General features: G+C 43.4%; 1 protein-coding gene across 3 annotated transcripts in view; it reads left to right on the top strand.

Moving 5' to 3' along the window:
• The first annotated feature begins 10,262 nt into the window (after positions 1-10,262).
• The window catches only part of CDC16 (cell division cycle 16), a 29,162-nt gene continuing 17,286 nt past the window's right edge, over positions 10,263-22,138 (top strand). The window contains exons 1-11 of one of the 3 annotated variants that reach the window (XM_028162533.2): positions 10,263-10,466; positions 11,714-11,768; positions 11,869-11,966; positions 13,388-13,426; positions 13,686-13,826; positions 15,928-16,087; positions 17,077-17,168; positions 17,671-17,804; positions 18,640-18,719; positions 19,801-19,850; positions 20,744-20,817. In XM_028162533.2, the coding sequence (XP_028018334.2) occupies positions 10,419-10,466; positions 11,714-11,768; positions 11,869-11,966; positions 13,388-13,426; positions 13,686-13,826; positions 15,928-16,087; positions 17,077-17,168; positions 17,671-17,804; positions 18,640-18,719; positions 19,801-19,850; positions 20,744-20,817 (971 nt within the window). In that variant the 5' untranslated portion in view covers positions 10,263-10,418. Of the gene's footprint in view, positions 10,467-11,713; positions 11,769-11,868; positions 11,967-12,564; positions 12,782-13,387; positions 13,427-13,685; positions 13,827-15,927; positions 16,088-17,076; positions 17,169-17,670; positions 17,805-18,639; positions 18,720-19,800; positions 19,851-20,743; positions 20,818-22,138 lie in introns of those variants that run through there. The other 2 variants (XM_007196734.2, XM_057533215.1) reach the window with 2 other exon arrangements.

Below are 22,138 nucleotides of genomic sequence, written 5' to 3'. Positions count from 1 at the left end.
CCCTGGTCCCCATCAGCTGGGACAGTCGCCGTGCGGTGTCTGTCTCCTCTTCCCAAAGTCAACCACAAAGTCCTAAAAACACGCTGTAGAAGCTGAACAACACTTCTTGGTTAGTTACTTAGAAAACAAGTTCAGTTCCACGTAATCCAGGAATAGGTTGGGGAAACCACATAGCAAACTGACCCTGGAAACAGTGGCTGAAACAGACAGGGCCTCGCTGATCCTCAGGGCCTTTGACCCGGCCCTGCTGCCGGCCTCCTGAGGCCCCTCGCCTGACCCAGCCCCTGTCCGGCCCGAGGCGTCCACGGAACCGACCGGCTCGGCACCCTGGGCCCGCGGGCCTTGGAGAAGCCCGTGGAGGCGCGCCCTCTGGTGGTGGCCCTGGGGCCGCAGCCCAGCTCGGGCTGGGTGGGACGGCAGAGCCCCCAGTTCTCTCCCTTCCTACAGTTTGATGAGAACTGTCCAGGAGCCCACAATTCCAATTCCCCCAAATCAGCACTCTTTCTCTCATGTTTTTTCCAATATCTTCATCAATTTGTAAATTGTAGCAAAATAATCAATTGTTCTCAACCAAAATGTACTAAGTCACCCAAAATACTGCGGCCTGATAGAGAAGGGTGAATGTACTCCGTCACCACGTGCGACCTGCACTCAGATCAGCAGCTGTTCAACACGGTTGTATGGGCTGTTGTTTTATAATAAGGGTCTCCAAGTCATGAAATCCAATTTGGGAAAATATTAGAGTCCCCAGGAATTTGAACAGAATTGTGTTTAGAAGCAGCGGGAATAAGATCTGCAGGGAGGAAAAAGGTTCCTTTCACCCTCCGAGGATCTGTGGCTGGCCAAAGAACTGAACTGACAGATAAAATACAGGAGGGAATCATAAAGCTTATTTAATATTTTAAGTGAACATGGGAGTCTTCAAAAGGAAAATGAAAAACTGAAGAAACCAATAGACTCAAGACCTTACGTACCTTTTTAAACCAAGAACGCTAAGTTGTGGGGATGTGACAAGAAAGAGGGGCTTGGGCTGGGGAGTGCCCTGTGGAGCCATGACTGGGGGATGCAGGGGTTAGTGGAAGATAAGGGTTGTTTCGTAGGTTTGCCTGTAGACCCATTTCCGCCGACTCCGGTCTCTGGTGCTAAGAGCGTCGGCCTCTTCTTGGTGCAGGAGGGCATCCTTCTCAAGGTAAATTTATGCCCTGCTTTTAGGCAGAAAGGGGGAGGGCAGAGAGCCCTCCTGCATCTGCTGTTTCTCCAAATAATCAATAAGCCAAAGTGGTGTACTTTGGGGTGGCATGTTCTGATCCCCTTCAGATCCTTATTAAAACCCACTCAAAATAACATTTCCACGTGAATCACCGCTTACCACGTTGCTGCCGGAAGAGAATTCAGACAGTGGTGTACACACTGTTGTGTCTCTTCCTCCCGGTGTGTTCCTTTTTCACATGGTAGTGTCCTCTGCTGGCACAAGGCACATTTTCTCCGAAGGTGCACAGAGGGGATAGCGCCTGACCTCTGTCACTGATGCGAAAGATCATTTCTTCTCCTCCTTCTCCTCTGGAACACCATGGCGTTTGATGTTTATTGAACCCTTTCCCCGCTGCCTAAAGCATCTAGGTTTCCCTTTGTCCAATAGCGTGGGCCCCACCCAGCCCCAGTGTCCCCCAGGGCATCCTAGTCTGCTCCTTGTAGGCCTCTGGCAGCGCCGGACAAGACCTCCTGCCCACACACACTTGACATAAGCGTAGAGTCACCAACAGCTTCATGGAACGAGAGAAATGCTGGTGTAGATCGAGCCCCACACAGTAAGCCTCCTTCAAAGTTCTTGTTAAATGTCTCTGTTCCCCTGACTCTGTACTCTGAATTCCACCGCCTCGCCTCCTTTCTCTGCTTCCTTCTTTCCTTAGATGTCCCTTCTTCCCTGGCAACTCCACTCCAGCCCTCAGTTTGCACCTCACACTCAACAAAACCAGGACCTCTTCATCAAGCTGGACCTACTGCCCTTATCAGCAGTTCAGCAACCATCCTTTTGTTCCCTAAATAGGACTCCTGTGGAACTTCCATCCCACGCTGAGTAGCTAAAAAGTATTTGCCCAACAAAATCTAGATATCTGAGGACCAGGTGTGGAGGAAGTTTCGGCTGCTAATAAGACCACGTGCATGTAGGTATGTACAAGGACGCGTGTGTATCTCTAGCTTAAATACTTTCACACCTTTTTACAGTGATGTACTGCTGCTATTTTAAAAAAAATTGTCCTTCTAATTAAACTTAAAAGCTTCTGCACAGCAAAGGAAACCATAAACAAGACGAAAAGACAACCCTCAGAATGGGAGAAAATATTTGCAAACGAAGCAACTGACAAGAGATTAATCTCCAAAATATACAAACAGCTCATACAGCTCAATATCAAAAAAACAATGTTTTTCTGATGTTTGGATAGAGGTTAATCCCAAATTTGTAGAGTTGTCGTTGTAAAACGACAACAGAATAATTGCAAATCACTGTCTTCCTAGGAATTATCAGTGTCCTTTCAACTTTAGCCAATAGGAGTCTAGCAATTGTTAAATTACTCTCCTGCAGTGGCCTGACCACATCACTCCTCACTCCGGTGAGCAAGATTGCTCTCTATTCTTTTCTGAGTAATTTAAATTCTTGAGAAACCCCTTGAGATGTTTAATATTCTGGTCAGACTGAAAATCCGTGTCCTGTTTTCCTGACTGTATTTCATGGACTGTTTAAGGAAGGGCTCATTAAAGGAAACAGCAAAACAGAGACTTATACACATGCAATTTCACAAAAGTCAGTACTGCATAAAAATATCAGTGTGCAGCTGTTCTCCAGTATTTGGCTGACTTCAGACAAGTTAACACACAAGAAAGGGTAGGGGTTTAGAAGCTCTTGGATGAAGTTGTACTATTGTCTAATGTAATTCATGACTCGATTGATGATATCAGGGTCCTGTTCTCTTTCCATGTGTGATTCTTCATTGTCCCGCTTCGAAGACAGTGGAAGTGACTCCTGCTGAAAAACAGGCAATTTGAGGGATGTAAGGGAAGCACCCTGCCCGCTGTCCCACGTCCCTCGCTGGCCCTTGGCCTTTACCACCCCTCAGACACCTGAGCTGTGACCTCTAACTGGTGCATTTAGGTCACAGCTGTAGGTGTGAGGGGGCAAGTGGAGGCAGCCTCATTCCCACCACACACACAGGTGCCCACCTGGTAGTACGTCTGTTCAAATTGCTGCTGCCGAAAATGACGTGACCATCCCCGTGCGCGGTGCGTCCAGTGAGCCCTGTGGACACGGGCTGCTGTTTTACTTCACATCCTTGGTTAGAGCCCTAAAGACAAAGGCAGCAGTTGCAAAGTCCACAGAAACATGAAGGGCAGGGAAGGAAGATCCCAGTCCAGACCAAGTGGTTATTCCAGAAAGAAAAGCTGCTGCTCCTTCTGAGGCGGAGGCCCAGGGAAGTCAGCCTGGCCTGCAGTAGCTGGCTGGGCCTTGGCACCCAGGACCCCTGAGGACACAGGGCTGGCCACCTGGATACCGAACAAGTGACCGTCCGAGGGGAGGGAGACCATGCCACCTTCCCACTGCCACCGTGGCCACGGAAGGAGGAGGATGGAATGGGGGGGGAGGAGGGGGAGGAGGGGGAGGAGGGGGAGGAGGGGGATGTTTCTGGATGGCCGAGGAGTTTGCCCTTTGGCCAGGCCGACACTGGCCTGGAGCTGCTGGGCGAACAACAGGCCACAGTCCCGAGGGAGGTGAGGAGCAGGTGTTAGTAACCCTTAACTCTTGGTTAGGTTTCATCATATGAATTTTGGGAGGACACAAATATTCAGTCTACAGCAGCCTCCTGGTTTATTCTTGCACTTTTTTCCCTCCTATACCCATTGCCACCTGCTGCCACATCGTCATCACTGATCTTAAAATGACACACCTGGAGCTGAACCTTCCATCACTATGGTTCCCCTACCACACTTACTAACTCACTAATATAGGCTAATATGGTTTATATATATTTCCAGCAACAGCATTTGATAAAGAAATGGTCTTAGCTAGATGCGGTGGACTCATTAGCAAAAATTCTCCTGTAGCCAAGGGTCCTGCTTGCCCCTTCAGTGCAGTGGCCAGAAAGGGCACAAGACCCTTCACTAAATCCCTGGGACTCAGACCCCTGTCCTGCAAGGGGGTGACACTTCCACAACCCCCCGAAGGTGGTGAGGTGAGAGATGTGCTACATGCGAGGCTACTTTGAAAGTGGAGAAATCTCGTTTGGGTATTGGTTACTGCTTAAAGATTCTTGGGACTTTGACATTAAACTTTTCCAAGGTTTAGATTCTTCACATAGTCAAGTGTCACAGAGAGCATCTTGATTTGCATGCAGTGGAGAAGTTTCTGTAGCTGCCATCGAGCGCAGGAAAGAACGAACTGGAAAAAAGTGATAAGCTGTGCTTTCAAGGGTGTGTTTACTTTATGAAATCCTTTTGCAACAAAGCTTTTAATACCTCAAGACATTTGGAGAGCCTGGCCTCCTGGAATGAAATAAAAGATGTATGATCCTCAAACACATCTGGAAAATGTCAGTATGATTCAGTTCCTGAGGGCTTGTAATCCAAACTGAATTCACTGTTTTATTTTGTCTTTTTAAAAATGAGTTTGATGGAAAGAAAATTTTAGATTATATTTGTGATTTTACTAATTATTCATCTCAAATATATGATTTAACACAGACATATAAGTTAATAAAAAAAAATGTTCAGTGAAGACGCTAAACATGAAATTGGGTATGACAAGTCACCTGGCCAGCCTGAATCTCCGGGCCTACCTGTGATTCCAGAAACTTTGTTTGGCAGCCTGGTCACTGCGTTTTAGCCATTCCATGGAGCTGAGTGGGGCAGGAGGTAAACAAGAGCTGTCTTGGTGCAGAGACGTCAAGTGGAGTGGAGCAAACTGTCTAGCCTTGAGATGGACCCAGAAATGGCTGAGATAGATTTTCACATTGCTGGTTTGTGCCGCCCAGGCTTCTTAGCAAGACTTCTACTACAACTATTGCCACTAGTAATAAATGCCACTCATAATATAATATCATGTAATGCAATGCAATATATCCTGATATTCATGTTAATATAATCACAAGAAAGTGTTCAGCATTATTCTAAGCACTTTACATGAACTATCTCATTAAGACCTCACACACCTCAATCCTATGAAGTAAGGGCTATTTGACAGATGAGGAAAATGACACACCAAGAGGTCGAGGAACCTCTGCTCCAGATCTGAACCGAGGCAGTCTCACTTCAGAGACCCTTTCCCACCAGACAGCACACTTGCTGCCTCCCACGGTGCGGCTCAGAGGTTTTCATAGGACCTTCACGTCTGCCTCTGGCTGCCCTCCCCACCCCACGACTACCCTCCAGTAACAGTGGGTAAAGTACTTGCCTACGGTGTTGGAAAGAAAATATGGTCCTGGAAGCGGCGGTCCATGCACTTTGAGTTGGCCTCCAGTAGAAAGGATGGCTTTTGTCTGATTCATTTATATTTTCTTACCCTGGCGTAATAAAGGCATGCCTTTGGGTGGCCGACTAGGTTATGTAACGTGGTGAGCCGAGTAACAGCTCCCAAGATGTCCACGCCTAATTCCTGAACTTGTGAATATGGTACCTAAAGTGGCAAAAAGGACTTTTTAGAGGTGACTAAGTTAAGGGTTTTAAATAAGGCAATTTTCCTGGGTAGTTGGGGTGGAAGCACTATAATCACAAGGGTCTTTATAAGTGAGAGAGAGAAGCAAGAGGGTCAGAATCAGAGGGAGGTTTGAAGATGCTGTGCTGCTGGCTTTAAAGACCAGGAGCCAAGGAGCGCAGGTGCCCCTAGGTGCTGGAGAAGGCAAGGGGTCGGATTCTTCCCTAGAGCCTCTAGAAGGAGCACAGCCCTGCCCACACTTTGACATCAGTCAAGACCCACTTCAGGTAGCGCTTGGAGATTAGGAAACAAAATTAGAGCTCTACCAGGGGTGGCTGACTGTTTATTTCCTCTCCTTACCTTCTCCACCAGTGTTTGCTCCCAAGGGACATATAGACTACAGGGCAATGTGAGAAAAGGAACTGGCAATCACGATGGTGTTACTACAAAGTATAGGAGGGACACGTAAGCCCAACTTGGGGGGGCTCAAAAGTTTCCTGGAGGAAACGGTTGCTGTCTTAAGACACATGTCTCTCCGCGACTACACGCATGTTAGCCTACGGTAAGGAACTGGCTCATGCAGCTCTGGAGGCGGAGCAGTGCCAGGGCCTGAGTCAGCGAGCTGCAGACCCGGGGAGCGGACGCTGTGGGCTCCGGTCCTAGTCCAAAGGCGGGAGAAGGTCAATACCCAGCAGGTAGGCAGAGAGAGCAAACTCTGTCTGGCTGCACCTTTTTTTAAAAAAAAAAAAATCACATTTTTCTCCATTATTTTGTTAACTGGTGATTGTATCAAATGGATTTTGAACCAACTTGTGTCTCTGATATGCAACATGTGTCTTTTTTATTTGTTTGCTTTTATCAATTGGCGGCACCACGCGGCCTGTGGGATCTCAGTTCCCCAACCAGGGGTTGAACCTGTGGCCCCTGCAGTGCAAGCGTGGAGTCCTGACCACTGGACCGCCGGGGAAGTCCCTGGCTGTACCTTTTTGTTCCATTCAGCTCTTTAATGGGTTGGACGAGGCCCATCCACATCGGGGAGGGCAATCTTCTTTACTCAGACCGCTGATTCCAACGTTAATTTCATCTGAAACACCTTCACAAACACACCCAGAATAATGTTTAACCAAAGATCTTGGCATCCTGTGCTCCAGCCAAGTTGATACATAAAATCAACCACCACAGCACTGAGGTGTGACCTGAAGTGTCAGTTTGTAAAGCATCATCACTCCGCCTAGTCTGATGAATGTAATGTGAAACGTTTTTCAGTCATCAGGAAGAACAAAGCAGGTTCTGACTGCGAACCTCTCTAAGGTATACCAGTGAACAAGGCAATTCTCAGAAAAATTACATACTGTGTCACCTCATTTTTGTAGAAAAGAAAAAGATATATTTTTAAATGTGCATATGTGCATTCAAAGCACAGAAAGGAGAGTAGAAAATGCACAACAATTGACAGTGATAGTTTCTGAGAAGAGGAGGAGGGACGGGTCTGGGGAATGTCCACAGTCTGTATACACCGTCATCATGGGAGTCTTTTATAGAGTGCATCCATGTGAAACTTAAGTGATAAAAAAAGACAAAATCTAAGGAGGTAATGCACAAATAATTATATATAATATCATTAAATGAAAGAAGCAATTGAAAATATGGCTTGAACTATAGCCTGCCATATGCCTACCCCAAGTTAATGAGCATAGTGCTGATTATTACCTGCTGGCATGGAAGGGGTGGGAAAGGAGGAGAAGGAAAGGGAAAGACACAGGAGAAGAAATTTAAAGGGACTGTTTCAAAATATTATCCAGTGTATGTGTATGCATAGAAAAAGGACACGGCAGGCAACTCACAAAAGTAGTGAGAGAAGAGTTTTTGAGTACATGGAATCTTTATGGGAAGCTTTATGTTCTTTTGGCTTCTCTGCATTTTCTTTCTTTCCTAGGATTTTATATTGATAAAGGTTGTATCTACTTTTAAAAGGCAATACAGCACATGGTCTGAAAGTCAAAAACCTCAAAGACATACCCAGGGAAAAGTCTCTCCCACGTCCACCATCGTTTAACTTAAAGCACTTCTCCCAGAAGGCATTGCACTGTTGCCATTGGCCTAATTTGTCCTCCCAGGGATAGTTTAATGATCTTTCTACCCATTCTCTAGTTAGTTTTCTATTTTACCCAGACGATCACATATGATAAACACTTCCCTATCCCATGTTTTTTCCCCCTTAATATATCTTGGAGGTTTTTCCATATCCACACGTAGAATTGCCTTGTTCTTTTAAACAGCTGCATGGTATTCCACTATGTGAGTATGCTGTGACTTCTTTAATCAGTTTCCTACCTGGTCGGTTGTTAAATTGTCCCTAATTTTTTGCTTTTGCAGACAATGTTGTACTGACTATCCATATGGGACAGGTCACTCTGCACACATGCAATATGCATCTCTATAGGAGGTCTCCCGGAATTGGAAGTGTTAGCGCAGAGTATATACATGTTTAGTTTTGGAAGACATGACAACTTGTTCACCATAGAGAGTATATCAACATCACTCACAAAGACAGTATATGAGGAGGCCTGTTTCCCCTACTCTTGCCAACAAATTGTCACCAAACTTTTTGATCTTTGCTGCTGTATATAAAGTGATACCTCACTATTTTAATTTTTCTTATTATGAGTGAAGTTGAGCTTTCTTTCATATGTTTAGAATTCTCTTGCATTTCTTTTCCTATGAACTGTAGTTTCATGTCATTTACCCATTTTTTTCTCTTGAGCCATCAGTCTCTTTATATTGGCTTATCACATCCAAAGGAAATTAGCATCTTATGGTAGATTTCAAATTTCTCCCTAGCTTGTCTTTTGACTTCATTTGCTGTTTGTCTGTCTACATTAAATTGGTTTTAGGTAATGAGAACGCATTGCCTTTATTTTAAAAGTTGAACTTCATTATGGGGAAGGAAAGGTTCAGCTTATGTCATCTCCACTTCAGTTGCTTCCATGTCACTTGATTTCTCACTTGGGTAGTACTGACTGTTCCCTGTTAGTCCCTCCACTCCTTCCTGAGTCTTGCATCTTTGCCCTTTGCACTTACGTATCTACACACGTTTCCTTCTACTAGACTGAACGTTTTACACGTGCAGAGATTGCTCTCAGGTAGCGTGCGTAACTTTTTCATCTTTGCACAGCTAACTGCTAGCACCATGTTGTGCAGATTAAGTCAAGTGAAACATACTTGTCAAATGATGTTTCTTTCTGCGTTCAACTTGTCAGAAAAAGGAGTTTTAAACAGCTTTATTGAGATATATTTCATATACCATAAAGTTTAAAGTGTAGAGTTCGTGGCTTTTAGTTTATTCACGGAGCTACGCAGCAATCATTACAATCCATTTTAGACCATTGTCATAACCCTGAAAGAAGCCCCAGACCTTTTAGCGGTCACTTGTTATCCGCCCAACCCCATCCCTCACTCCAGCCCCTGACAACTACTACTCAACTACCTATCTATATTGATTTGCCTATTCTGGATAGTTCATTTAAATGGTGTTAAAGAAAAAAAATATTCAAATGACATTTGTTAAAGCACTGTAAGATGTTACTCAAAGGTGGAGAACTACCAACACAGGTATAGGGACCATTGAGATGGAAATCTGCAGTGAGGGAGAGATTGGGGTCAACTCAGAACGCCGCACAGGCACGTGGGAATGCATAGCCAAGGAGCCGGGTGGGGGCCCACCAGTAGGAAGTGGCTAAGAGGAAGCATCAGGGGTTAGGATTCTCCCTGAAGGCGGGCCAGGGTGATCAGATATCACCTGGGAGATTGTAGTGGATGAGGAAGGTACAGGGTGGGGGATTCTGGCTAAGCTGACTTATCAGAATTCTTGCAAAAATTGGACAATGCAGAAGGGAACGTGGAAGTCCAAAAGCCAGGCCTAGCTGAAAAAAGTTCAGGGAGCCTGGGCAGACTTTGGTCAACGGGAGAATCTGTCAACGGAATCATACAACATGAGGTCCTTTGCGGTTGGCCTCTCTCACTCAGCATAAGGTTCATACATGTGTCAACAGCTCATTCACTGTTGCTGCTGAATAATATTCCACTGTGTGGATCCAGGGTTTTAATAGCCCCGCTTTTCCAGTTCTTACTCGTTTTTGATCAGAGGTTCCTCTACCTGAGGTTGAGGAATGAGCCTCCGGGCTTTGCCGAAGGACAATCTGAAAGGGACACTTGGCCATGGCGACCACAGGCAGAACTTCCACATCACGTGCCGGGACGGCGTGTGCGCCCACCGGTCCGCACAACCAGCCTCTGAGGTGGTTACCGCCGTTTTTACACGGGAAACACGAGTCACACTTGGAACTACGGAACCCGCGGGGACGTAGCTGCCAAGCTCCCGACTCCGAACGAGCTACTTAGCGAACCGCGCACGGACACGTCACTGGCTGCGCGTCCGCGGCGGCCACAGTCGCAGAGGAAAGGCGTCTGCGGCCGCACGAGAGCCCCGGCCACCCAAGGGCCAGGAGAGAGCCTCGGCACTAACGGCGCGAAGCCCGTTTCCGTCGCCAGGGGGGACGCGGTGGCGGAGCACTTCCGGGGCGGGGCCGGGCCGGAGCGGAAGTTTCCGGGCAGCGCGCGCGGTCCGCTGGGGTCGGTCCCGGGCCTGGGGCGCGGGGCGGTGGCGGCGCGGGGGCCGGGTCTGCCCGGCGGGCGGCAGGAGGGCGGGCGCGCGCCGGACCCCGGCCACGCAGCCATGAACCTGGAGCGGCTGCGGAAGCGCGTCCGGCAGTACCTGGACCAGGTGGGCGGCCGATCCGGGGAGCGCGGGCCGGGGCTCGGGAGGCAGCAGGGGCGGCTGCTGTCGGGGTCTTGGCGGCGCGCGGTCCTAAGGGCCTGGGCTTTGGTTCGGGGTAAAGCCCCCGAAGGGAGGGGTCGAGCCCCCCGCCCTCTGCAGCCGGGAGGCTGAGGAACGCTGAGCGTGAAGCCACTAACGCGCGCGGCGAGCCTTACACGTGTTCAGCCCCGCTCCGCAGCCGGCCCACCCCGGCCACAGAGGTGCTCAGCACATGCTTCGTGCTAAGTGGAAGTTGAAGGATTATCTTAGGAGGAAAGTTGCGGGGTGGCCTTTGAATTTAGCTAGCTGATAGAAAATTTTTGAGAACTTTAGTTGTCATTCTTATTTGGCCGAATTTAACTGAATAAAGATAAAAACAAATCTGTAGTCTCAAAATCAGTACTTTAAAAAGCTCCTGTTAACTACACTTTCATTCTCTGCACTCCTCTTGAATGAACAGCAAACAGTGTTTAAGGGAAAGAAATGTTTCCAGAATCAGCAGCATCAGTTTAACCTGCGATGTCACTTAGTTTTTGTAAAATGTATGCTCTCCCAATAAATTGGAAACCAAGAAGGGGAGAGAAAAGGGTGTTCGCTGTGAACTGTTCGATGTGCAGTGTAGCAGCTGAATGTTTGCAGCACGCTGAAGGGCTGTATTTTGGTTTGCCATAAGTCAGCTGACTTGAATAAATGCTTCCTGCGCACTTTTTCTCAGGCTCTGGGGATGCAGTGAGGAAGGAGACAGGCCTGGTTCCACCCTCCAGGCACTAACATTGAGCCGATTTGTAACCGTCCCAGAAGCATTCCTCCTCCCAAATTGACTGGCGACAGAGTTGCTGGTTTGCATCCAGGAGGACTGAGGCAAAGACTGAGAACCTTACTAATGGCTGGATGTTGCAAAATGATCACTTAAGTTATCTACTTCTTTAGATACCTGCTGATATAATTTTGCAATGTATAAGTTAAAAAAAACTACCTTCTTCAACTGTATATACCAAAGGTCTTCCAATAATATTTTTATTGCACCATTGAACTAAAACTCACCTACCTGAGATATAAGATAGAGATATGATTGATAGACCTTTTACTACACGTAAAAAATTATTGTCCTGAGATGTTGATTTATTATATAGCATTCTAATAATATTATCTGTCTGTGTAAAACTATTGAAGTAACAGGACAATTACCGCTTTTTTTCTGTTTTTGGATACAGCAACAGTATCAGAGTGCTCTGTTTTGGGCGGATAAAGTAGCCTCACTCTCTCATGGTAAGTGACAGGTTCTAATTTTTTTTTCTGATTTCTCTATCCTTAAAAATCTTTCTGCTTTACCTTGCACCTCTGACCATTTATGTAATTTTCCCTCCAGAGGAACCCCAGGACATTTACTGGTTGGCTCAGTGTCTTTACCTGACAGCCCAATATCACAGAGCAGCTCATGCACTTCGGTCACGAAAACTGGACAAAGTAAGTGATTGTATGAACCTTAAAGCTTTTTTAAAATGTTATTAGATTAGTATTTTAGGTATATGTTCTTTTTATGTCAAAATATTTTTAAGGATTCAATTTTTCATATTAAATGTAAAGAGAACATTGCTTGTGTACGCTTTTTTTGTTGTTTGGCTGCGCTGCGCGGCATGAGGGATCTTAGTTCCCTGACCAGGGATCGAACCTGCGCCCCTTGCATTAGAAACGCAGAGTCTTAACCACTGGACTGCCAGGGAAGTCCAAGAGAAAATTTCTTATTCCTAGTCTCGGTCACTTTGTTTTTTCCTCCCCCCACCCCCCTATCGAATCACTAAGTTTTGAAAATTCTGTTTCCTAAATAGCTCTGAAAGTATGGATAGACCTTTCTATCTCATTACCATTCACACACGTCAGGCCTGTAATTTGTCTGTTTTGTTGTTTTAGCCTCTCTACTTTCTCTTTTCTCCAGTAACATCTTTCCCACACCCCACCTTCCTTGTCTCCAGTTCATCTTTTAAACTGTCAAAGGGTGGTCTTCCTAAAACAGGTCTGATCACATCACTCACAGTGTAACTCAGTGATTTCCTATTGCCTACAGGATAAAGTCAGATGCATTCATAGGCACCCCAGGTGCTTCTTGATTTCTCTCCAGTCTGTGTCTGACCCACCACCACCATCAGGGCATGGAATGTGTATCCAGTCATGCTGACTGCTTGCAGTTCCTTAGATGTGTGACAGTTATTCAGACTCAGTGCTGGAATGCTGACCAACTCCTAAGTTACCCTCTCCCCTGGAGATGTTTTCTTATTCAACTGGTTAGTATTTTTTATGCGATTCTTTCATAGTTTATGAAAGAAACTATGTGCTGTGTTTATGTCTCCCCTGCCACAACCTCCTTGAGGGCAGGTCCCTATTCCTTTTTGAATCCTCGGTGACTGGTAAACAGTAGGTTCATGATGAATATGGGTTAAAAAGACTTTTTTTTCTCTGCGAGAGTAAAAGAGGAATTATGAAAATGGCTTTCTTCACTTCGTGGTTATGGTTTTCTTTTTTTTTTTTTTTTTTAATTTATTTATTTATTTATTTATGGCTGTGTTGGGTCTTCGTTTCTGTGCGAGAGCTTTCTCTAGTTGTGGAGAGCGGGGGCCACTCTTCATCGCGGTGCGCGGGCCTCTCACTGTCGCGGCCTCTCTTGTTGCGGAGCACAGGCTCCAGACGCGCAGGCTCAGTAGTTGTGGTTCACGGGCCCAGTTGCTCCGCGGCATGTGGGATCTTCCCAGACCAGGGCTCGAACCCGTGTCCCCTGCATTAGCAGGCAGATTCTCAACCACTGCGCCACCAGGGAAGCCCTATGGTTTTCTTTTTGATTGAAGATGCATATTATCTTGATCACTTTTTTAATAGATTAATTTCTTTCCTAGTTGTATGAAGCGTGTCGCTACCTTGCAGCTAGATGCCATGTAAGTGTGCCCTCAGTTTGTTTTATTTGATAAAGGTTTAATGAAGTGAATGTTACACATCCCTCCCATGAGTATGAGAATTCAAAATACTGACTCCATTTACGAAAAGCTCATATGCATGAAGAAAATTCTACTTTAGACATTTTAAATTTAAGTAATGAGTGGGTATAATACTTATTACCCTTTTAAAATCTGCTGCGATTGTGTATCTAGCATCAGAAGTCATGGTTGACAAACGCTGTTTCTGTTTTCTACACAGTTTGCTGCAAAAGAACATCAGCAGGCTCTTGATGTTCTTGATATGGAGGAGCCGATCAACAAAAGACTGTTTGAGAAATGCTTGAAGGATGAAAGTAGCTTGAAAGACCCCTCCAGTGACTGGGAAATGTCACAGTCCTCAGTAAGTCGTACTGCAATAACTATGCTTCCGTAACATCAGTAAGAATTGCCCACATGATAGGGCAAATGTAAATCGCCTTCTTTTACTTGAGTACAATCATGTTAAAATAGTTTGATTGCCAACTTACTTAATTTTCCCAACCCAAGAAGATTCTGAGACATTTCTGGGCCATCAGTTAGAAGTTGTAATTGTGTCCTCAGATGCTTGAATCTGAAATAGGCAGACTTAAGCTCTTTCTTCTTACATTTGATACCTTAAACTCCTCCCCACAGGTGGAATAATATTTTCCCTTCTTACTGTATTTCAACAGTGTTTTGTACTTACCCCCAAGAAACCTTGATTACCTTAGACTGTTTCTTTCCAGGGAGTGCTGTGGTGTTAAGGTGTATGTTATTCTGTGTATTTCAGTTTGTATACTTCCTACCTGCATAAAATTGCAAACTCCTTGCTGGCAGAGATTACACTGATACAATGTAACATGATCAATAACATCAGCAGATTGCTAATCTGGACTGTTAACTCTTTTTTTTTTTTTTTAACAGCTTTCTTGAGATGTAATTCACATAGCATGCAACTCATGCATTTGAAGTGCCTAGTACCTCGGTTTTTAATATATTCGTTGAGCTGTACAACCCTTACCACAGTCAGTTTGAGAACATTTTTTTTTTACTTCAGCGAGAAACCCTGTACCCTATAGCTGTTACCCACCAATCCCCCATTTCCCAGTTGTTCTTTATAACATGTCTATGAAGGAACTTGGTTACACTACTGTTCATCTCAAGAAGGTGGGAATACTATACATTCTTAGGTTTTTTTCTTTTTAAGAAGCACATTTTTTTGTGAAGAAATACGTTTATGAGGGAGTTGAGGATTATCATTATTCTTGGACCTCTTATCCATTAACTGCTAAGAAATGCATGATTTATTTGTAATGCATTATTTATTTTATGAGTTTACTTTTTTTAATAACTCATAGGATACTGCATAGGTCTAGGATTCTCTCATAATGTCCTCTACTATTTTTGAATTGTGATTTTATGATGAATCCCATTACCAATTTTATTTATTTATTTTTTTAGTGGTTTGAGAGACGGCAATTTTTATTTATTTGTTTGTTTGTTTATTTTTGGCTGCGTTGGGTCTTCGTCGCTGCACACAGGTTTTCTCTAGTTGCGGCGAGCAGGGGCTACACTTGGTTGCGGTGCATGGGCTTCTCTTGTTGCGGAGCACGGGCTCTAGGCGCGAGGGCTTCAGTAGTTGTGGCTCTCGGGCTTAGTTTGCTCCGTGGCATGTGGGATCTTCCCGGGCCAGGGCTCGAACCCGTGACCCCTGCAATGGCAGGCAGATTCTTAACCACTGTGCCACCAGGGAAGTCCCCATTACCAATTTTAGCTGCACCTCTGGACCATCTTTAAGCTCACTTATTTGTTTTTTGAGGTTCAGAATCTGGAACATAAATCAGATTTCTACACCCTCCTGTTAATGGTAGTAGCGGAGTGGCTGCTGTGTGAGCAGCTTGCCAGGTGCCGCCTTCAGACGGTACCACCTCTGATCCTTACAGAGCCTGTGAGTTAGATGCGGGGAGGAAACTGAGTCACGAGAGGTTAGAGCATTGTCCAGGGTCACTCGTAAGTGTCACAGCTGGGATTTGAGCTCAGGTCTGTCCAGTTCCCAAAGGCCATGCTCCTAACCCCTGTGCTGCATTGCTGCCGGTTTTCTAATATTTACTAAGGTTCGTTCGTTGAGATCTACCTGTCAAACGGTCTTCGTGTTTGATTTAATATACGTATGCTCTGTATGCTGTCTCTAAATCATTACCCTATTTGAGACAGAACAAGTAATGAACAAAGTAGCAGTAAGGTATAATAGAGTTATAAAGGTTTGTTGAAGTGAGGAGAGCCTAAGGAAGATAGATGAGAGAAGTTTTACTTTGCTTTTATGTTCCTATTAATTTATATTGTGTCTGACATTGGATGGAGCACATCCTTTTAGATGTAAAAAAAAAAAAAAGAGTCTTAGCCTTCAGACAATATATGATTTTTGATAAGAAATTAATTTCAGTAGTGCTGACTTAGTATGTCACTCATCATTTTTCCAACAGATAAAGAGTTCTATTTGTCTCTTACGAGGAAAAATCTATGATGCTCTAGATAACCGAACCCTCGCTACTTACAGCTATAAAGAAGCTTTGAAGCTTGACGTCTACTGCTTTGAAGCATTTGATCTTTTAACATCACACCACATGTTGACAGCCCAAGAAGGTTTGGAAACCCAGGTGTTTTTATGTTTAGCACAATTAATACTGTTTGGATTTTTTTTTTTTTTTCTGAAATCTGTAGAATCAAGTGCAGGCTCTTATGTACAGGTTTAAATAAACCTATTAACTTCCTTCACATCTTCAAACATGAAGCACATGGCAAAGTACAGTATTGTGCAGTGCTTCTTGCAGTCAGAATCTTCAGGGATTGTGATGGGATGAGCGATTTAAAGTTGTTAAGAATTCAGGATCTGATTCAGTGATTTCCAACATGGCTGCACTGTAAACCCCCAGGAGGTTTAAAAACATCATTGTGCCGGTCCTAACTCCAGACCAGTCGAATCAGAATCTGGTGGTGGGGCCCTGGCATCCGATGGTTTACAGCTCCCAGATGATCCTAAGGTCCATCAAGGGCCGAGAACCATTGACCTAGTATGTTGCCAATGGTGTGAGGTGGATAAACAAGAGAAACAGAGAAAGTGGAGATGTTGTATTCATGGCATTCAGACATTTTAGCCTAATGCGTGGTTCTCAACCAGGGTGATTTTGCCCCCTAGAGGACATTTGGCGGTATCTGGGGAGAGTTTCATTGTCACAACTTGCCGGTGGGTAGGGCATGGGAGGTTGCTGCTGGCATCTAGTGGGTAGAGGCCAGAGGTCCTGCGAACGTCCTGCAGTGCGTAGGACAGCCAGCACGGCAGAGAATTGTCCCCACGGTGTCCGTAGTGCTGAGGCTGGGAAAGTGGCTTGGTGGTTCTCAAGTCTGGTGATGACTAGTATTGCCCGGCAGGTTCATGCAGAGCCCGCAAGGTGATTCTTATTACCTGGGTCTGGAACCACTGTCTTAGTTTTCTCCAGTTCATTCTATCTTGTTATTTTCTCTTTTGAGCTCAATTTACTTAAACCAAGAACTATAGAAGAATATTTTTCATTGCTGATTTTTTTTCCCCATAAATACTGTGAGGACGTTCCTTTTTTCTCAACATTTTTTAGAAAAAGAACTTCTTGAATCACTACCTCTTAGCAAGCTCTGTACTGAAGAACAGGAATTGCTACGTTTTCTATTTGAGAACAAATTGAAAAAGGTAAGTAAAAACACAAAGTTAGTATTTGCTTTGTATAAGCATCTTATTTCATTAAATTTGGCCTCTATTCTTTCACAGGTTAAGAATTTAGAAATTAATTTTTATTAGTTTAGCACATTTGCAAGAACAGATTTAGATTATTTAAAATATATGATGTGATTCCTGAAAAAGCTTCCCAAAATATCTGTCTTCCTCCCGGGAACAACTCATACTTTTAAAAGATTGAACTATCAGATAATCAATGATGTGTGAAAATGAGGATTTTTTCCTCATGCTTCCTGAACTACTATTTTGTAAAATACTTTCTACAATGGAATTCTGTGATAAAATTGAGAAGAGAATTAGACTTGCTGAGAGGAGTACTGATGATACTTGAAGTTAGAAAAGTTTCGAGCATCTCACAGGTGTCATTGTGTTAAACCTTGAAACACCCGGGCCAAGTTGAGTCTGCCTTTTGATTCGGTGCTGCACACTGAGTCATGTTTGCATTTCTCTGTTTCAGTATAATAAACCTAGTGAAACTGTCATCCCCGAGTCTGTAGATGGTTTGCAGGAGAATCTGGATGTGGTCGTGTCTTTAGCTGAAAGACATTATTATAACTGTGATTTTAAAATGTGCTACAAGCTGACTTCTGTGTAAGTACATCTACTTATTTTTGTGCAGGAATGTAGAGTTTAGTCCATTTTACATGAGAAATGTGTGGGACCTGCTTTCTGAATAATGTCAAACTGATGGATGATCATTTAAGCTGCCTTTTCCTTTTGCAGAGTATGGGGTGGGGGAGGGTGGGTGTCATCTCAAAAGAGCGATTTACTGACACAGGTATATGCACGTTTGTTGCTTTATTCTATTAACTCGGGAGTATCCGTGTCCCTCCCAGGAGATAATTTGCAAGTTTGAGAATACTGTCTGGCGCATAGTTTTATAAAGTCCGTTCCTTGTTAAAGCAGAGGCTAATAAAACCCTCTAGGTACTGGGTGTCAGGCTCACTGACTGGCCGCGCCTCCTCCCCCAGCACCGGTCTCTCCATGTGCGTAGTTCACACTTGTCCTTTACATGGACTGTTTTTAATGGATCTTTGGGGTTGCTTAAAATCCTTGAATTCACAAAAATTTTAATTGACAGATAGTTAGGATTCATTTAATATTTCATATTATTTTTGATCCTTCTAAGTAATTAGACCACTAATTTTATGTGGTACAGTTCTGTTAGTTTAAAGTAAATGTATGTGGTGATGTTTATTTGTATTGCTTCTGAATAAATCAGGATTTTCCCTTTCATTTAAAACCTAATCATTGCCTTAACTGAACAAGTCTGAAGATAATGGAGTTAAGAAAGTAAAAATGTATTATAGCCCACAGTATTGTATGTAATGTGGTAATGACTGTTTGAATAAGCATAGCTAATTGCAATGAGTGGGGTTACATACTGTTTGTACGTATGTATATAGTGTGTTTCTTTAACTTTCAGAGTAATGGAAAAAGATCCTTTCCATGCAAATTGTTTACCTGTACATATAGGGACACTTGTGGAGCTGAATAAAGCAAATGGTAAGAATTTTTTTTAATTAAAATAACAATTTTTAAGACAAAAAATATTCTGTAACTCTGGAAATTTTGTCTCACAAATCCTGGATAATTCAGATTGCAGGTTAACAACTGGGGGAAGAAATGCTTATCAAAGTAACCAGCAGTCTCTTCTGTTAATTCAGCAGAACACACTGGTTCTATATCCCTAATTCCTGCTTCCTTTTCTCAAATGTAATTTGTGCTCCAAGGTATGTTAGTTTTAGAGCATTGGGTGGCAGTTTTGCCTTTTTTCTTTTTCTTGTAAAATCCATAAGAAAGCTGGTATGGCAAGAGTCAGTAACTGTTTAGAAATTGGAAGGGGGCAGATTTTTTACTCACGTTTTCCACATTCTAGAAACATTTAGAGGGTTTGGACTGTATTTGCCCTTAAATCTTCTGAACTGACTCGTCAGCTCAGTCAGGAGGAAAGCTAGCCGGGCAGCCCAGCTCTGGGGCCCCTGCTGCTCCAGGTGTGGTCTGTGGACCAGTGGCATCACGTCTCCTGGAAGTTTGCTGGAGGTGCCGGCTCTCTAGCCGCCCTGGCCTGTTGAGCCCTAGGAGACGTCGTTGTGACATGCCGGGGCTTTGTGTTACTCGGGAGCAAATCATCTTGCTGATTCGATAAACGGGAGATTTTGGTCAACCAGATTGGCTGTGGGTAGTTGAGACGGTCTGTAATAGGCCCGTGGAGTAAGAAACCTGGGCTTTAAGACAGGCGAGGCCCTTTGAAATAGCCTCTTCAGCACGTGGAGTGCTTTGTTGTGTGCCTCTCATCCAGGCCGCTAGTCCACTCGATAAGCGCTCAGCGCCCACTTAGTGCCTGGAGTGGGGTGAGGGATTGGAGGTGGGGGTACATGAAACAGCAGTAGTATCTGCTCCGTGGAGTTTCTATATGGCATTAGGTAAATGGATTTTGTATCCAGGAAGAAAGAAACGTATGAAATCATTGCTGCGAGAACAAGATTTATATGATTGCGAAGAGCTGTAACTGGGGGAAACTCATATCTTAAAGTTCATTTGCTGTGAATAATTTTATTCTTTTTTTTCTTTTTCTCTAATGTAGAACTTTTCTATCTTTCTCATAAATTGGTGGATTTATATCCTAGTAATCCTGTAAGTAAATATAAACTTTTTTTTCCCTTATAGTGTCTTTTTTCTTACCTGAACTTTAAGAAAATACTTAACAGGTGTTTAGACAGAGGCTAAATTTAAATTCAAGCAAATAATGTTTTATTTTAAGGTGTTGGAGCAGAATCTCCTAGTGCGTATGATAATTAGAAGCAACATTCACTTTTTCAATTGATGAGAGTATATTTTTTTAGTATATAACTTAAAAATCTTTATTTTTTATGATTACAGAAATTATATATGCTCATTATTTTGAAATAGCTAACATACAGAAAAATTAAATATTGAAAGTGAAAGTCATACTCATACCTTTCATAAGCAATGCTAATAACTGCTTGGTAGCTTTCTCACATTACATGTATGATAACTTACTGAATTATGAACTGAATTGAATCATTGTGTCTTCCAAACTGCCATGGATCAGAATGAAGACCTAGAAATTGAAAATGGAATCAGGAACCATGTCCTTAAAGACAAAAGTCAGGGGTCAGGGTTTAAGTCTCAGACAAGAATCTGCACCCCAGACCAGTGTGAAAACAATTTATAAAGAGGCGAAAGCAGTGCAAGAGAAGTCAGCTAAAGAGGTGGAATCTGTAGAACCAAGGTGGGGCGGGGAAGACACAGTGCAGGTGGGAGGCTGGCACTCAGGCTGGCGTTGCAATAGGAAGAGATTCAGATGCTGCAGGGATGCAGTGGGAAGCACCTGGAGCAAGAGCTATAGAGAATCTGGTCTCTTTTCATCCAGGACCCTTAGTAGACAGCCTGTCTCAGAGAAGTTTCTGACTTGAACTAGAATATATGCTGGGACCTCTGACTTGTTACAGATTCCTGGTTCAAGGTTAAGCATCTTTGGTCATGGTATGTTTTCAACTTTTTAGGTGTCTTGGTTTGCAGTGGGATGCTATTATCTCATGGTCGGTCATAAAAATGAACATGCCAGAAGATATCTCAGGTATGAACTTATTGTCTTCCTCCCTCTGTAGTGAACCTATAGGAAGTAATTTCTTGGTCATCTGCTTTAATGCAGTAATTAGTAGTACTTTAAAAGCAGTATGAAAGAATAAATGTTTTCTTCAGATTCCATTCAGTTGCATCCATTATTTACCCTGCTCTTTATAAGATGCCATGAGGGGAGATAAAAGTAGTCAGTGGTATAGACCTTGTCCTCAAGGAGCTTATGATGTATTTAAATTTTTATTTATAAATGAGAATAAATATGAAAAAATAGGGAATAATACAAAGTATTTCGAAAGTTTTTTTATTTATAGAGATACTATTAACCTCTTACTCTTAGGACTTCTTTTGTTAATAGTTGTGAAATTACATGACACTTTATGTGAGGTTAGGGTCACTAAATGTGACTATAAAACAGAATTCTTGGCATAGTAAACTGGTTTATGTAAGGATCTGCTGTGGTTTTAGCTTGAGGAACTCCATGCGGCCCAATCAAGCTGCTTAACCAGTGTTATTCAATTACACAAGTATAGAAAAATGTCTAATAATACCTGTGATTTCCTCCATGTGAACAAAATAGAAAATGGATCTGTGGTAAAGTTCATAAACTTTGGACACAGACTTGAATTCTAATCCAGATTCTGCCACTTATTAGCTATAATTCCTTGGGAGAGTTCATTTCTCCGACCTTCCCTTTCTTCTGTAAAAATGGGAATGATGTAGTTGTATGTCAGGATTGTTAGGAAAATTGATAAGATGACAGGAGAGGATCCTGCACTAGGAAAAAATTAGGGCGAGCTCTCTGATTAGTTGACTGTTGCATTTTAGAATAGGGATGCTTGTGTTTTTTTCGGGAGCAGGATGATTCACGTTATAATAGCTCCTTTGAACTATGCTTCTTTGACTTAGTGTGCTTATTCAGTGATGAATTCTGCATGAAACAGGGAACATTTGGGTAAAAGAAAACTTAGGAAATAAAACGCTAAGAAGTGGGAATCTCACCTTCTGTATTTTCTATGTTTTGTGATGTGTTCTCTTTATTCCTTATTGTGGGTCACCTAGTTGAAGACTAGTTAAGACTATGTAAATAGTCCAGTCCATGGAACCAGCATGAATCTCTTAATCATCTGTAGGACGTCACTTAATCTTTCCAGCCTCAGTATACTTACCATTAAAATATAAATAGTAATTTATCTTGAAGGTTATGAGAATTAGGTGATGCATATAAGGCACAAAATAGGCCTTCATTAAGTGGTTGCTGCTACCACCGTTTATCTACTAGGTTTTGAAATGAAACTCCTGGATTAAGTAATATTTGT

Source organism: Balaenoptera acutorostrata, chromosome 18 (assembly GCF_949987535.1).
Source record: "Balaenoptera acutorostrata chromosome 18, mBalAcu1.1, whole genome shotgun sequence".
Classification (NCBI taxonomy): domain Eukaryota; kingdom Metazoa; phylum Chordata; class Mammalia; order Artiodactyla; family Balaenopteridae; genus Balaenoptera; species Balaenoptera acutorostrata.
This window is presented reverse-complemented; position numbering and strand designations above follow the sequence as displayed.